General features: G+C 38.7%; 1 protein-coding gene across 7 annotated transcripts; it reads left to right on the top strand.

The window, feature by feature from the left end:
* The first annotated feature begins 417 nt into the window (after positions 1–417).
* LOC125670836 (uncharacterized) lies at positions 418–15,787 on the top strand. Of its 7 annotated transcripts, none has more exons than XM_048906234.2 (10): positions 454–827; positions 1,943–1,991; positions 2,362–2,424; positions 2,529–2,625; positions 14,156–14,269; positions 14,360–14,427; positions 14,797–15,032; positions 15,186–15,249; positions 15,332–15,364; positions 15,462–15,787. In XM_048906234.2, the coding sequence occupies exons 3-10, from the start codon at positions 2,418–2,420 to the stop codon at positions 15,518–15,520; spliced, it is 678 nt and encodes a 225-aa protein (XP_048762191.1). In that variant the 5' UTR covers positions 454–827; positions 1,943–1,991; positions 2,362–2,417; the 3' UTR covers positions 15,521–15,787. The 7 variants fall into 7 exon arrangements, with proteins under 7 accessions (XP_048762194.1, XP_048762191.1, XP_048762195.1 ...); XM_048906233.2 differs by having other exon boundaries at positions 820–999; XM_056163770.1 differs by lacking the exon at positions 454–827 and adding an exon at positions 1,066–1,752.
* Positions 15,788–16,101: the final 314 nt, after the last annotated feature.

The following is a 16,101-nucleotide window of genomic DNA, read 5'->3' as shown; positions in this document are numbered from 1 at the left end:
TGATTAATCTCATAACTCCTATAGGCAATACAAAATAGAGAGTTGGGCAAACACGGACCCCTGGACACACCAGAGGTGTTCTCTAGAAAACATAATCTTCCATATAAAAGTATGAAGGTTTCTAAAAGGTTTGCTTTACATAGTAATTAGTTTTGATGGTCACCAAGAAGTAGCGGCCAAATTTGACGCTTGCAGCGCAGTGTCCTCTCTCTTGTCATGGCATTCAGTAGCTGCAGAACTATAGCTCTCTGAAAAAAATATTGGGACAGCTAGGCATTCAGTAGAAGTATTAAACTCAGTATGGTACATGAAACTGTTTAGTATATATTCCACTCATGTCCAGCGACTCGCCATTTCCGTCTCTATTGTAACGTTACGTGTTCTTCTCCCGGTCTTCCTCTATTGATACATATACAAATTTAGTCTGGTCCCCGCCCCCAAAACGAGTGATCAAGGAGTGACGGGGACCAGACTAGTACAAATTATATTACGAATAACGCCCATGTCTGATATGATACTGTACGAAAGCACGAAAAAGTTTTTATATCGAGTAGAGCGTTGATTAACATTGATTTTTAATTAGAGAGACCTGTCTATTAATGAAAGTGACCCGACCGGCCACTGTCATTAGTGGTATTGTACTCAGTGTAAATATTGGCCCTCTCTCTCTCTCGCTATTCTGAACTGGATTCTGGAGAGGTACAGCAGGATAATCGATTTTTTACTCATGATTAAATCATGTCTGATTATACGTGTGTACTTTGACGCGCTATGTCAATCTAAGCACGTGCCCTACAACAAGGACTACCCCCGATAGTTGTCAGCAGGTATGTACGGTTAGGCACAAGACGTATCAATTGTCAGTTTAGATTAGTTCGTCTGTCTGTTAAGTTTTAGAGGGTGTGGATGTGTAGATAAAAGATCAACTTTCGTTTTCAAACTCAAAGTGCGAATTTTGTAAGGATTAGCTGTTATTCTGCATAATTAATCATCTACATGGTATGTATGTATGTATGTATGTATAGAACTAATATAGTGTAAAGTACAAGTATATACGCATGTGTGTTAGGTCATTGCACGTGTACACGTGGACTGGTATATCAATGTCCAGGTTTCTGGGCATTACTCTCCAATACTTGAGGTCTCGGACCCCTCCTCGGAAGACATCTAATCAGCATCTAATTTACAGATCTGGAAGCGTTTTCCGGGAACTTCTTTATATTGTGTCTCTAATGAACTTTATGTACTGTACCATGGCTAAAACAGCCATAATCGATATCCGCTGTTTTCGGTTTCCATAAAAGGGATACATCAATCAGAACAGGTGCTATTTTATCCACCATCGTTTTCTTCCTCCTCCGATGCTATGTAATCGAGTTTGGTGATTACGTTGAATTTAGTGCAGATATTTCGTTGGGCTCACTTAAATATTGCTTGATGAGGCCCAGTGGGACAACTTTATTTTTCCGCAATGAAAACACCCTATCGATCTGGCTTAGACATGCAAGAAACATGAAATAGGGAATATTTAAACAACTCGGTACGCTAGCTTTTAGAATGCTAATGGGTTGTGATTTCCTGTCGTTGAGTATCCAAGAGAACGGGTATTAGCCCGGACGAGGAAATCGCCTCTGGTCTGCACAGGAATCTGATATAAAATATTTATACTCACGGATAATTTCTGATTTAATTACACTGTTTATAGGATATCCGATAACCGTGCTCAACACTACGTGCATCATATTTTTTATGGCAAGTTAACTTACTGATTAATTAGTTACTTTGAGTTTTTACTAATAATTATTGTAATTATTCTGCACACCTCATTCGGTCATTGAAGCATTCTAAATTATATATTGTACTCCAGAGGAAAACGTATACGTATTTACACATAACAAGTGGTAGTCAACAATACACATGGTACTATTTTTTCTTCAAATAGGTATAAATCAACAACATATAGTGAAAATACAGCCATGACGTGAAAAAAGGTTTGTATTCATCCGCCAACTTTTTTTAAAAATCAAGAATCTCAGAAAAGCGCAGGAGCTATGAATATTCTAAGGGAAGATCGGAGAATCCCATTGAAACATATTTCACTCCCCCCGATTCTTAAATCAACTGCTCCAACGTCTTTTAATGGCTTGGTCCTGCTAAGTGGAGGATAGATGAGGTCAGTCCTTCGGATATATATTGTTTCTCTGACGTGAAACTTTGATCAATAGAACCCTCTCTTGGTGTCGGAAGATATCCTGGGTTGTTGAAATAGGTAGATCAATGATGATAACAAAAACGACCAAAACAAGTTCATCCTGATTGATTTAATTGATCGGATTTCTAATTACGCATTTGTTTCTCAAGAGGTTTTTAGAATTAGTCTTGAGGAATGTCTTGGACCAGAGGACAACTCAGACAGGATGACTGGTGAGTCACGCTTTGTAAAAGCACAAAAAAATCTCTCTTGTGTCTATTTTTTCTTCGTTATTAAATTCTCCCATGATTTATTTGCACGTTACCTTTTGGTGCAGACGTACTGAATGTGAGGACAGTGGTGGAGCGTTTGCTCCAGAGGGACATTCCTGACCAGATCGGAGAGACATCTGGTGTGCAGTTTGAGCTTACAGGGTAATTAATCACTGCACTCTTATTTTAATGCTACTTAACATTTTGCACGCATAAACTCAACTCGTAACAAAAATGTTTGTGATCAAGAATATGATTTAGATTTACAAATATTTTAAGTAGATTCTTAATGTTACGCGAGTGCTTAATATTCGCGTTAATTCGCGAGAAGCCCACCTAATGAAATCAGAGATCATTTGGATTAAAATCTTTCGCAAATATGATAAATGTATTTTCGAAATATTTATCCTCCCGCGAATTGACATAGAATGGTGATTTCTTCACATTTTAAATCATCACGCAATAAATCAAAGGGTATTTGCAGTATACGAAATGTTTGAGAAATTCATTCTGGGAATTGAATCTATAGTACTTGTAACCCTAGCACCTTCGGAAAACAGCATTTCTGCAGATGGCAGCAATATACAAATATTGTTATGAAATTAACACGACAAACACAACCATTCATCGCCTGTCCAGGCTTCTATACAAACATTCACAACTAACACAGGCTTCTATACACACATTCACAACTAACACAGGCTTCTATACACACAGTCACAACTAACACAGACTTCTATACACACAGTCACAACTAACACAGACATTCACAACTAACACAGGCTTCTATACACACATTCACAACTAACACAGGCTTCTATATACACATTCACAACTAACACAGGCTTCTATATACACATTCACAACTAACACAGGCTTCTATACACACAGTCACAACTAACACAGGCTTCTATACACTCACAACTAACACAGGCTTCTATACACTCACAACTAACACAGGCTTCTATACACACACTCACAACTAACACAGGCTTCTATACACACATTCACAACTAACACAGACTTCTATACACACACTCACAACTAACACAGACTTCTATACACACAGTCACAACTAACACAGGCTTCTATACACACACTCACAACTAACACAGACTTCTATACACACATTCACAACTAACACAGGCTTCTATACACACAGTCACAACTAACACAGGCTTCTATACACACAGTCACAACTAACACAGGCTTCTATACACACACTCACAACTAACACAGGCTTCTATACACACAGTCACAACTAACACAGACATTCACAACTAACACAGACATTCACAACTAACACAGGCTTCTATATACACATTCACAACTAACACAGGCTTCTATACACACAGTCACAACTAACACAGACATTCACAACTAACACAGACATTCATAACTAACACAGGCTTCTATACACACAGTCACAACTAACACAGGCTTCTATACACTCACAACTAACACAGGCTTCTATACACACAGTCACAACTAACACAGGCTTCTATATACACATTCACAACTAACACAGGCTTCTATACACACAGTCACAACTAACACAGGCTTCTATATACACATTCACAACTAACACAGACATTCACAACTAACACAGGCTTCTATACACACAGTCACAACTAACACAGACTTCTATACACACAGTCACAACTAACACAGACTTCTATACACACATTCACAACTAACACAGGCTTCTATACACACAGTCACAACTAACACAGACTTCTATACACACAGTCACAACTAACACAGACTTCTATACACACATTCACAACTAACACAGACTTCTATACACACATTCACAACTAACACAGACATTCACAACTAACACAGGCTTCTATATACACATTCACAACTAACACAGGCTTCTATACACACACTCACAACTAACACAGACATTCACAACTAACACAGACATTCACAACTAACACAGACATTCACAACTAACACAGACTTCTATACACACATTCACAACTAACACAGGCTTCTATACACACAGTCACAACTAACACAGACATTCACAACTAACACAGGCTTCTATACACACAGTCACAACTAACACAGGCTTCTATACACACACTCACAACTAACACAAGCTTCTATACACACAGTCACAACTAACACAGGCTTCTATACACACACTCACAACTAACACAGACATTCACAACTAACACAGACTTCTATACACACACTCACAACTAACACAAGCTTCTATACACACAGTCACAACTAACACAGGCTTCTATACACACAGTCACAACTAACACAGGCTTCTATACACACACTCACAACTAACACAGGCTTCTATATACACATTCACAACTAACACAGGCTTCTATACACACAGTCACAACTAACACAGACATTCACAACTAACACAGACATTCACAACTAACACAGGCTTCTATACACACAGTCACAACTAACACAGGCTTCTATACACTCACAACTAACACAGGCTTCTATACACACAGTCACAACTAACACAGACATTCACAACTAACACAGGCTTCTATACACACAGTCACAACTAACACAGACTTCTATACACACAGTCACAACTAACACAGACTTCTATACACACATTCACAACTAACACAGGCTTCTATACACACACTCACAACTAACACAGACATTCACAACTAACACAGGCTTCTATATACACATTCACAACTAACACAGGCTTCTATACACACACTCACAACTAACACAGACATTCACAACTAACACAGACATTCACAACTAACACAGACATTCACAACTAACACAGACTTCTATACACACATTCACAACTAACACAGGCTTCTATACACACACTCACAACTAACACAGACATTCACAACTAACACAGGCTTCTATATACACATTCACAACTAACACAGGCTTCTATACACACACTCACAACTAACACAGACATTCACAACTAACACAGACACTCACAACTAACACAGACATTCACAACTAACACAGGCTTCTATATACACATTCACAACTAACACAGGCTTCTATATACACATTCACAACTAACACAGACATTCACAACTAACACAGACTTCTATACACACAGTCACAACTAACACAGGCTTCTATACACACAGTCACAACTAACACAGGCTTCTATACACTCACAACTAACACAGGCTTCTATACACACATTCACAACTAACACAGACATTCACAACTAACACAGACTTCTATACACACAGTCACAACTAACACAGACTTCTATACACACAGTCACAACTAACACAGGCTTCTATACACACACTCACAACTAACACAGGCTTCTATATACACATTCACAACTAACACAGACATTCACAACTAACACAGGCTTCTATACACACAGTCACAACTAACACAGGCTTCTATACACACAGTCACAACTAACACAGACATTCACAACTAACACAGACATTCACAACTAACACAGACATTCACAACTAACACAGGCTTCTATACACACAGTCACAACTAACACAGGCTTCTATACACTCACAACTAACACAGGCTTCTATACACACAGTCACAACTAACACAGACATTCACAACTAACACAGGCTTCTATATACACAGTCACAACTAACACAGACTTCTATACACACAGTCACAACTAACACAGGCTTCTATACACTCACAACTAACACAGGCTTCTATACACACAGTCACAACTAACACAGACTTCTATACCCACAGTCACAACTAACACAGGCTTCTATACACTCACAACTAACACAGACTTCTATACACACACTCACAACTAACACAGACTTCTATACACACAGTCACAACTAACACAGGCTTCTATACACACAGTCACAACTAACACAGGCTTCTATACACACAGTCACAACTAACACAGGCTTCTATACACACAGTCACAACTAACACAGACATTCACAACTAACACAGACATTCACAACTAACACAGACATTCACAACTAACACAGGCTTCTATACACACACTCACAACTAACACAGGCTTCTATACACACAGTCACAACTAACACAAGCTTCTATACACACAGTCACAACTAACACAGGCTTCTATACACACATTCACAACTAACACAGGCTTCTATACACTCACAACTAACACAGGCTTCTATACACACAGTCACAACTAACACAGACTTCTATACACACAGTCACAACTAACACAGGCTTCTATACACTCACAACTAACACAGGCTTCTATACACACAGTCACAAGTAACACAGGCTTCTATACACTCACAACTAACACAGGCTTCTATACACTCACAACTAACACAGACTTCTATACACACACTCACAACTAACACAGACTTCTATACACACAGTCACAACTAACACAGGCTTCTATACACACAGTCACAACTAACACAGGCTTCTATACACACAGTCACAACTAACACAGGCTTCTATACACTCATTCACAACTAACACAGGCTTCTATACACACACTCACAACTAACACAGGCTTCTATACACACACTCACAACTAACACAGGCTTCTATATACACATTCACAACTAACACAGACATTCACAACTAACACAGGCTTCTATACACACAGTCACAACTAACACAGGCTTCTATACACACATTCACAACTAACACAGGCTTCTATACACACACTCACAACTAACACAGGCTTCTATACACACACTCACAACTAACACAGGCTTCTATATACACATTCACAACTAACACAGGCTTCTATACACACATTCACAACTAACACAGACATTCACAACTAACACAGGCTTCTATATACACATTCACAACTAACACAGACTTCTATACACACAGTCACAACTAACACAGGCTTCTATACACACACTCACAACTAACACAGGCTTCTATACACACAGTCACAACTAACACAGACATTCACAACTAACACAGACATTCACAACTAACACAGACATTCACAACTAACACAGGCTTCTATATACACATTCACAACTAACACAGACTTCTATACACACACTCACAACTAACACAGGCTTCTATACACACAGTCACAACTAACACAGGCTTCTATACACACAGTCACAACTAACACAGACTTCTATACACACAGTCACAACTAACACAGGCTTCTATACACTCACAACTAACACAGGCTTCTATACACACAGTCACAACTAACACAGGCTTCTATACACTCACAACTAACACAGGCTTCTATACACTCACAACTAACACAGACTTCTATACACACACTCACAACTAACACAGACTTCTATACACACAGTCACAACTAACACAGGCTTCTATACACACAGTCACAACTAACACAGGCTTCTATACACACAGTCACAACTAACACAGGCTTCTATACACACAGTCACAACTAACACAGGCTTCTATACACACATTCACAACTAACACAGGCTTCTATACACACACTCACAACTAACACAGGCTTCTATACACACAGTCACAACTAACACAGGCTTCTATACACACACTCACAACTAACACAGACATTCACAACTAACACAGACTTCTATACACACAGTCACAACTAACACAGGCTTCTATACACACAGTCACAACTAACACAGGCTTCTATACACACAGTCACAACTAACACAGGCTTCTATACACACAGTCACAACTAACACAGACATTCACAACTAACACAGACATTCACAACTAACACAGACATTCACAACTAACACAGGCTTCTATACACACACTCACAACTAACACAGGCTTCTATACACACAGTCACAACTAACACAAGCTTCTATACACACATTCACAACTAACACAGGCTTCTATACACACAGTCACAACTAACACAGACTTCTATACACACAGTCACAACTAACACAGACATTCACAACTAACACAGACATTCACAACTAACACAGGCTTCTATACACACAGTCACAACTAACACAGGCTTCTATACACTCACAACTAACACAGGCTTCTATACACACAGTCACAACTAACACAGACATTCACAACTAACACAGGCTTCTATATACACAGTCACAACTAACACAGACTTCTATACACACAGTCACAACTAACACAGGCTTCTATACACTCACAACTAACACAGGCTTCTATACACACAGTCACAACTAACACAGGCTTCTATACACTCACAACTAACACAGGCTTCTATACACTCACAACTAACACAGACTTCTATACACACACTCACAACTAACACAGACTTCTATACACACAGTCACAACTAACACAGGCTTCTATACACACAGTCACAACTAACACAGGCTTCTATACACACAGTCACAACTAACACAGGCTTCTATACACACATTCACAACTAACACAGGCTTCTATACACACATTCACAACTAACACAGGCTTCTATACACACACTCACAACTAACACAGGCTTCTATACACACACTCACAACTAACACAGGCTTCTATATACACATTCACAACTAACACAGGCTTCTATACACACATTCACAACTAACACAGACATTCACAACTAACACAGGCTTCTATATACACATTCACAACTAACACAGACTTCTATACACACAGTCACAACTAACACAGGCTTCTATACACACAGTCACAACTAACACAGGCTTCTATACACACAGTCACAACTAACACAGACATTCACAACTAACACAGACATTCACAACTAACACAGACATTCACAACTAACACAGGCTTCTATACACACACTCACAACTAACACAGGCTTCTATACACACAGTCACAACTAACACAAGCTTCTATACACACAGTCACAACTAACACAGGCTTCTATACACACAGTCACAACTAACACAGGCTTCTATACACACATTCACAACTAACACAGGCTTCTATACACTCACAACTAACACAGGCTTCTATACACACATTCACAACTAACACAGGCTTCTATACACACAGTCACAACTAACACAGACTTCTATACTCACAGTCACAACTAACACAGGCTTCTATACACACAGTCACAACTAACACAGGCTTCTATACACTCACAACTAACACAGGCTTCTATACACTCACAACTAACACAGACTTCTATACACACACTCACAACTAACACAGACTTCTATACACACAGTCACAACTAACACAAGCTTCTATACACACACTCACAACTAACACAGGCTTCTATACACACAGTCACAACTAACACAGGCTTCTATACACACATTCACAACTAACACAGGCTTCTATACACTCACAACTAACACAGACTTCTATACACACACTCACAACTAACACAGACTTCTATACACACAGTCACAACTAACACAGGCTTCTATACACACAGTCACAACTAACACAGGCTTCTATACACACAGTCACAACTAACACAGGCTTCTATACACACAGTCACAACTAACACAGACATTCACAACTAACACAGGCTTCTATATACACATTCACAACTAACACAGGCTTCTATACACACAGTCACAACTAACACAGGCTTCTATACACACAGTCACAACTAACACAGGCTTCTATACACACAGTCACAACTAACACAGGCTTCTATACACACACTCACAACTAACACAGACATTCACAACTAACACAGGCTTCTATACACACAGTCACAACTAACACAGACTTCTATACACACAGTCACAACTAACACAGGCTTCTATACACTCACAACTAACACAGGCTTCTATACACTCACAACTAACACAGGCTTCTATACACACAGTCACAACTAACACAGACATTCACAACTAACACAGGCTTCTATATACACAGTCACAACTAACACAGACTTCTATACACACAGTCACAACTAACACAGGCTTCTATACACTCACAACTAACACAGGCTTCTATACACACACTCACAACTAACACAGACATTCACAACTAGCACAGGCTTCTATATACACATTCACAACTAACACAGGCTTCTATACATTCACAACTAACACAGACTTCTATATACACATTCACAACTAACACAGACATTCACAACTAACACAGGCTTCTATACACACAGTCACAACTAACACAGGCTTCTATACACACACTCACAACTAACACAGGCTTCTATATACACATTCACAACTAACACAGACATTCACAACTAACACAGGCTTCTATATACACATTCACAACTAACACAGGCTTCTATACACACACTCACAACTAACACATGCTTCTATACACACATTCACAACTAACACAGACTTCTATACACACAGTCACAACTAACACAGGCTTCTATATACACATTCACAACTAACACAGACATTCACAACTAACACAGGCTTCTATACACACACTCACAACTAACACAGGCTTCTATACACACAGTCACAACTAACACAGGCTTCTATACACACAGTCACAACTAACACAGGCTTCTATACACTCACAACTAACACAGGCTTCTATACACTCACAACTAACACAGGCTTCTATACACACACTCACAACTAACACAGACTTCTATACACACATTCACAACTAACACAGGCTTCTATACACACAGTCACAACTAACACAGACTTCTATATACACATTCACAACTAACACAGACTTCTATACACACAGTCACAACTAACACAGGCTTCTATACACACATTCACAACTAACACAGACATTCACAACTAACACAGGCTTCTATACACACAGTCACAACTAACACAGGCTTCTATACACACACTCACAACTAACATGTGATTTCCATTGTCGTTCTTCTTGCATTGTCAACCTCCCTTCGATTCTGTGGAGCTATTGAATGAAAGGAAGATGAAAGTCGTTGCTGAAGAATGTCCCAATTTCAAAACAATTTCCCAATGGACCAAGACTAATTGAACGGCACTTTCCTTCTCTAGAGGAAACAGACTCTCGCTAATACTTTTTCACCCCCTCTTCCTTCTTCCAATATGCATGCAAGTAACGGTATACGTAATGGTATATACAGATATGCTAGTAATGAAAACTTTTGATGGAAGTTTCCGACCCTTTTAAAGAAAGATCTCGACTAACTTCTATGATAAAGAGAGGATTTAATTCTATGCCACTGTTCTTAACGATACTTGTTACAAACTTTTTTAAAAAAAAAAAAAGAACTAAATTTGTTTTTATAAGTAAAATATAAAAAAGAATAGTTTACTGCACGGAATGTAATTTATTCCCATGGTTTCTCAATAAATTCCAAAACAGTGGGGAACATTTGTATAGATTTACATGTGTATAGGAAGGGGTCATATATTTTAACTTTTGAGAATAGAAAATTTACAAGTCTTTTTTTTTTTTTTTTTTTTTTTTTTTTTTTTTATCAGAATTTTGCTTGATTTTATTCTTTGATAAGAAAATATTTTGGGAGTTGATTAGGGGTAGAATACCTTAACCCATTTGTGGTAGTGCTTTCTCGTCCATACGTAAATGACTATTTCCTGGCACCTGCTATAAACCATTTCCAGTCAATGACAATGAAATGAGCAACTATATCGACACCAAAGGAACTGTAACTGGGCGAAAACGGACCAAATCGTGATTCGAATCTCTAGTCAGATGCTCTACCAACTGAGCTAACTGGCCACTGGCGATCGAACCCGTCTGACCGCTACATTCGTCTCTCCTTAAATGCCTTCACCCTCGAAGACACACGGCAGGACTTTCACCAGCAAGGGGTGGTCAACGGCGCCAAATGTAATAGGAGAAGAGAGTGCAACAGACCAGACCTGAATATGAGCCCGGGCCCCCATGAATCTCTAGTCAGGTGCTCTACCAAGTGAGCTAACTGGCCCCCGGCGATCGAGTCCGTCTGACCGCTACAGAACCTTAAATGATATGAAGGTCACTTTAGTTCTTAACCAAATTATAGTGGGTCCAACACCTATTGCTCAATATTTTAACTACAGCAATCAAAGTAGCGCTCTTCCCACACTTCTCGCCGACCCAGCCGAAGAACGTGTAGCACGGGAAAGCACCGAGTACTTTGTTGTTGCTGTCATTGCCTTATTTGGTGATATTCCAGGGTTTAGGTTGGATCACAGTTTGGGTCTGTAATGACCTATGATTGGTTTGCAATTCGATAGTCTGTAATCCTAATTGCCCGTGTATAGAACTTCACTCTGTCCGTTGACCCTCAGAAGTCGATATAATGTTCCACTGTACGTTGAACTTCCATTCCTGTGTGGCATTGTTCCACTCCAGTTGTCTATATTACCGGGGGGGGGGGGGGCTTAGACTTTTTTGCATGTTGGAATTCCAGTGGTCACAGATTCACAGATTCAAAAGGTGGCTTCAGATAGAATTACAAAAGGAATATCAACAAAAAAATTCTTGGTTATTTAAAAATAGGGTTTCTGATTCCAATTACGAAAACGTACTGCTTCGTCATTTACTTTTCTCTTATATTTCTTTTAAAATTGGCATTGTTTTCACCCTCGACAGTTGCAAACTAGTTCGATCCAGTTTTTTTTAGTACCAACTGTCCGCGTAATCATTACACCATATATGGAACGTCGTGAAGGTCAAAGGGTGTATTGCCTATATAACGAATGGGTCAACGATATGATATGTATGCCCCTTCAAAGAAGAGGGGCATATTGCTCCGCACAAGTCTGTTGGTCGGTAGACCAGATTTTGTGTGCTCAATCTCTTGAGAACCATTCACTTCATCGTAGTGATGTTTCATAAGTGGGTTGGTTACGAGTAGAAGAGAACCCCTATTGATTTTTAGGTCACATGGTCAAAGGTCAAACTGGACATAGGAATATACTGTCTGCTCAATATCTTGAGAATCCTTTGCTTGACAGGCATCATACTTGGTACACTGGTACATCTTAAGGAGTAAATGACCCCTATTGATTTTTAAGTCACCTGATTAAAGGTCAAGGTTAAACTGGACATAGTAATAGATTGTTTCCTATATTCAAAGAATAATTTGCTTGATTGACACCAAACTTGGTACACTGCTACAGCACAAGGAGTAGGTGACCCCTATTGAGTTTTAGGTCACATGGTCAATCCACCCTGGACATAGGAAGATATCGTTTGCACAATATTTTGAAATGATTTGGCACTACTATCATTTAAATGATACATGTGTATAACCCTTTTTAATGTTGCACCATGGAGACATAGATGTTTTACAAACATTTCTTGTTTAGTACTTAGATATAGTTTATAAATATTTTTACGAGACCGATAGAGACATGGAAACTTCAGAAATGATAAAAGGATGTCGTGACCTACAATATAGTATCGTCCTTGACCTTGATGATAAAAATTCGCACTATTTACTTTGAATTTTATTTATCCTATATGCTTCCTGTACAAGTTTATCCACCTTACCCTCTAAAATCTTTAACCATGAACGAATCAAGTGGTTTCATTACGGGAAAATGAGTCCGTCTTTGTCTTCTTTTTGCACCACTTCCATTAAAGTGGTACATTATAAATATAAAAATTTAAATAAAACACACTCTTCAAAGATTGATAGGCATTTTCTATGCTTTATTTTGTCTCTCATTGACATGAATTTTATGCAAGGGAGTTAGGAATGTGGGGGGGGGAGGGACAGCAGTATTCAGAAACGCCTACCTCTATAGGGGCCTACAGCCAAGTACTTCGTTTGGAAGACTTTACAATCATATCTTGTTATTATTACATTCAATCTAAATATACACTGTTATGTCATATTCCACACTGAATTATCCCCCTTTTCATCTATTTTCCCCGCCAGGATGCGCACTACTAACCTTCATCTTCCATCAGCTGCTTTGATACAAGACAAAATCTCCGCAAAACGAGGAGGACTTAGCATGACGGGAAAATATCGTTTCACTTACGGTAGTTTGTAAGTATCATAAGAATTACTATTATTAATTATAGATGTTTGCAGTTAAATTTCGATTGGCTTCCAAATCCTCGTACTTCGTTCTTGTAGATTATCCGGTGACGGGGATTTTGACGTCATCGTTTCTGGTCTTTCATTGGTAATCAGCCTCCAACCGCGTAAGTGCCAAGGTTGATCGTAAGCAGTTAGAAAACTTTGAACACTTTTAAACTGTTTATAATGTTACACATCTACTAAATCTACATGTAATTTCCCCGGCAGTCCAGAACAGAATATTCAGTGCCAAAGTGGGAAGATGTCTCAATCTAGGTTACAGAGGATGAGACACATTTCAGGAAGATTTAATTGCAGTGAATTTGGAAATTTTACAGTTCTTGAAATACATGAAACAAAAATTGTTGTCTTGCGTATCATTAAATACTTTTGAAATCGTTTACAATGGTTAGATAAACTAATTAATTTTGTTTAATCAAAGCTTTTAATCCCCATCACCTTTAATGCTACTCCGTTTTTCCTCTCACCCACAGGACATCACCAACACCGACAACACAACCCTCGGCACGCCAGGGCTTCCCCAGTCAACTCCTCTCATGGGGACCAACACACTGCTGATCACGACACCATCATGAGGTTCATTCACCACGGTCACGTGGTGTGTCAGGTGAAAAGCGTGAAGATTAAGTTCCGCGGAAAATCTTCCCGCCTCTGTGGATTCCTGACAAAGGTGTTTTCCAGGTGGATTGCCACACAACTACAAGTCAGCGTATGTACCTTCCTCTTCAGGCGTGTATGTAAGATTATTGTTCAGGACGAGACGATGATATGGATAGATAAATACAAAGAGAGGGAATTACTATTTTATATGAGGTTTCTATGACAGAGGTTAAAGAAAATGATAGCTTGTTTTCATTTGTAGACGGCAGATTTCGTAAAGAGTTGGTTTAAGGAAGAACCAGACATGTCTGTTATAGCATTGATGGGTAAGATTTTAGCCCGAAATTTGTTTGTTCAGAATCATCATAATGTTACCATGGAAATAAAATGTTGCATCTTTTCTTGCAGCACTCTTTGCAATGAATGACCAAAATGCAGCCGGTAAGTAATGAAGCATTATACCCTTTAATGGTTTACATGTATTCATTGATTCTAATTGCTCCAGCAAGGTTGCTATACCATGTTTCATTTTTTTCAGATGAGGAGGAGTCTAGAAATCGATGCTGGAGATTCCGAAGGAGACGGGAGCTTCATTAGATCACGTGACATGTTAATCTCAAACTATGGTATTTTTTCCTCAACCAAGGAGACTGGATATGAAGTAGATCACATGCCCATGTTCTATGAAACTTTGCCTGTCATGATGATTCCGTGCTATAGACAATGCGGATATACCAGAGTTTTGTAGACGTCAACGTTTATTTTGTTATATTTTATTATATTTTTTAATTTTATAATATTTGTAAAGTTCTACATTTTGATTTACTCGTAAAACAAATAAAATACTCAAATTTATGTAATAAATGTGATTGGCCTCCGTACTTATACACTTTACATATATTTACATTCCCAATGCTTTTGCCCTTGATATCACTATATATTGTAATGATAACCATGTCTTCATGAATGCGTTGCAGATGTCAACAATGCTCGTACGAATCTTGACAAATATTAATTAACGGCTAGGAATTCCAACAAAAAGAATGATGGAATGTGAATTTCAACTTCGCTCGCGCTTCATAAAGGATGTTGCCGTGAAGCGTCGCAATTCATACCTTTATATATTTTCAAAAATGAAAGGCACTGGCACAACTTTCAACATATAATGCTCATGGCAT

The sequence above is a fragment of the Ostrea edulis genome, chromosome 4, assembly GCF_947568905.1.
Source record: "Ostrea edulis chromosome 4, xbOstEdul1.1, whole genome shotgun sequence".
Classification (NCBI taxonomy): domain Eukaryota; kingdom Metazoa; phylum Mollusca; class Bivalvia; order Ostreida; family Ostreidae; genus Ostrea; species Ostrea edulis.
Note: the sequence above shows the minus strand (reverse complement) of the source record. Positions and strands in the feature narration are given on the sequence as shown.

Excerpts from the sequence above, each read along its gene's own strand:
- LOC125670836 (XM_048906237.2), top strand. Across the intron at positions 15,250-15,331 it reads GTCTGTTATAGCATTGATGG|CACTCTTTGCAATGAATGAC; the intron begins GTAAGATTTTAG and ends CTTTTCTTGCAG. Across the intron at positions 15,365-15,461 it reads GAATGACCAAAATGCAGCCG|ATGAGGAGGAGTCTAGAAAT; the intron begins GTAAGTAATGAA and ends CATTTTTTTCAG.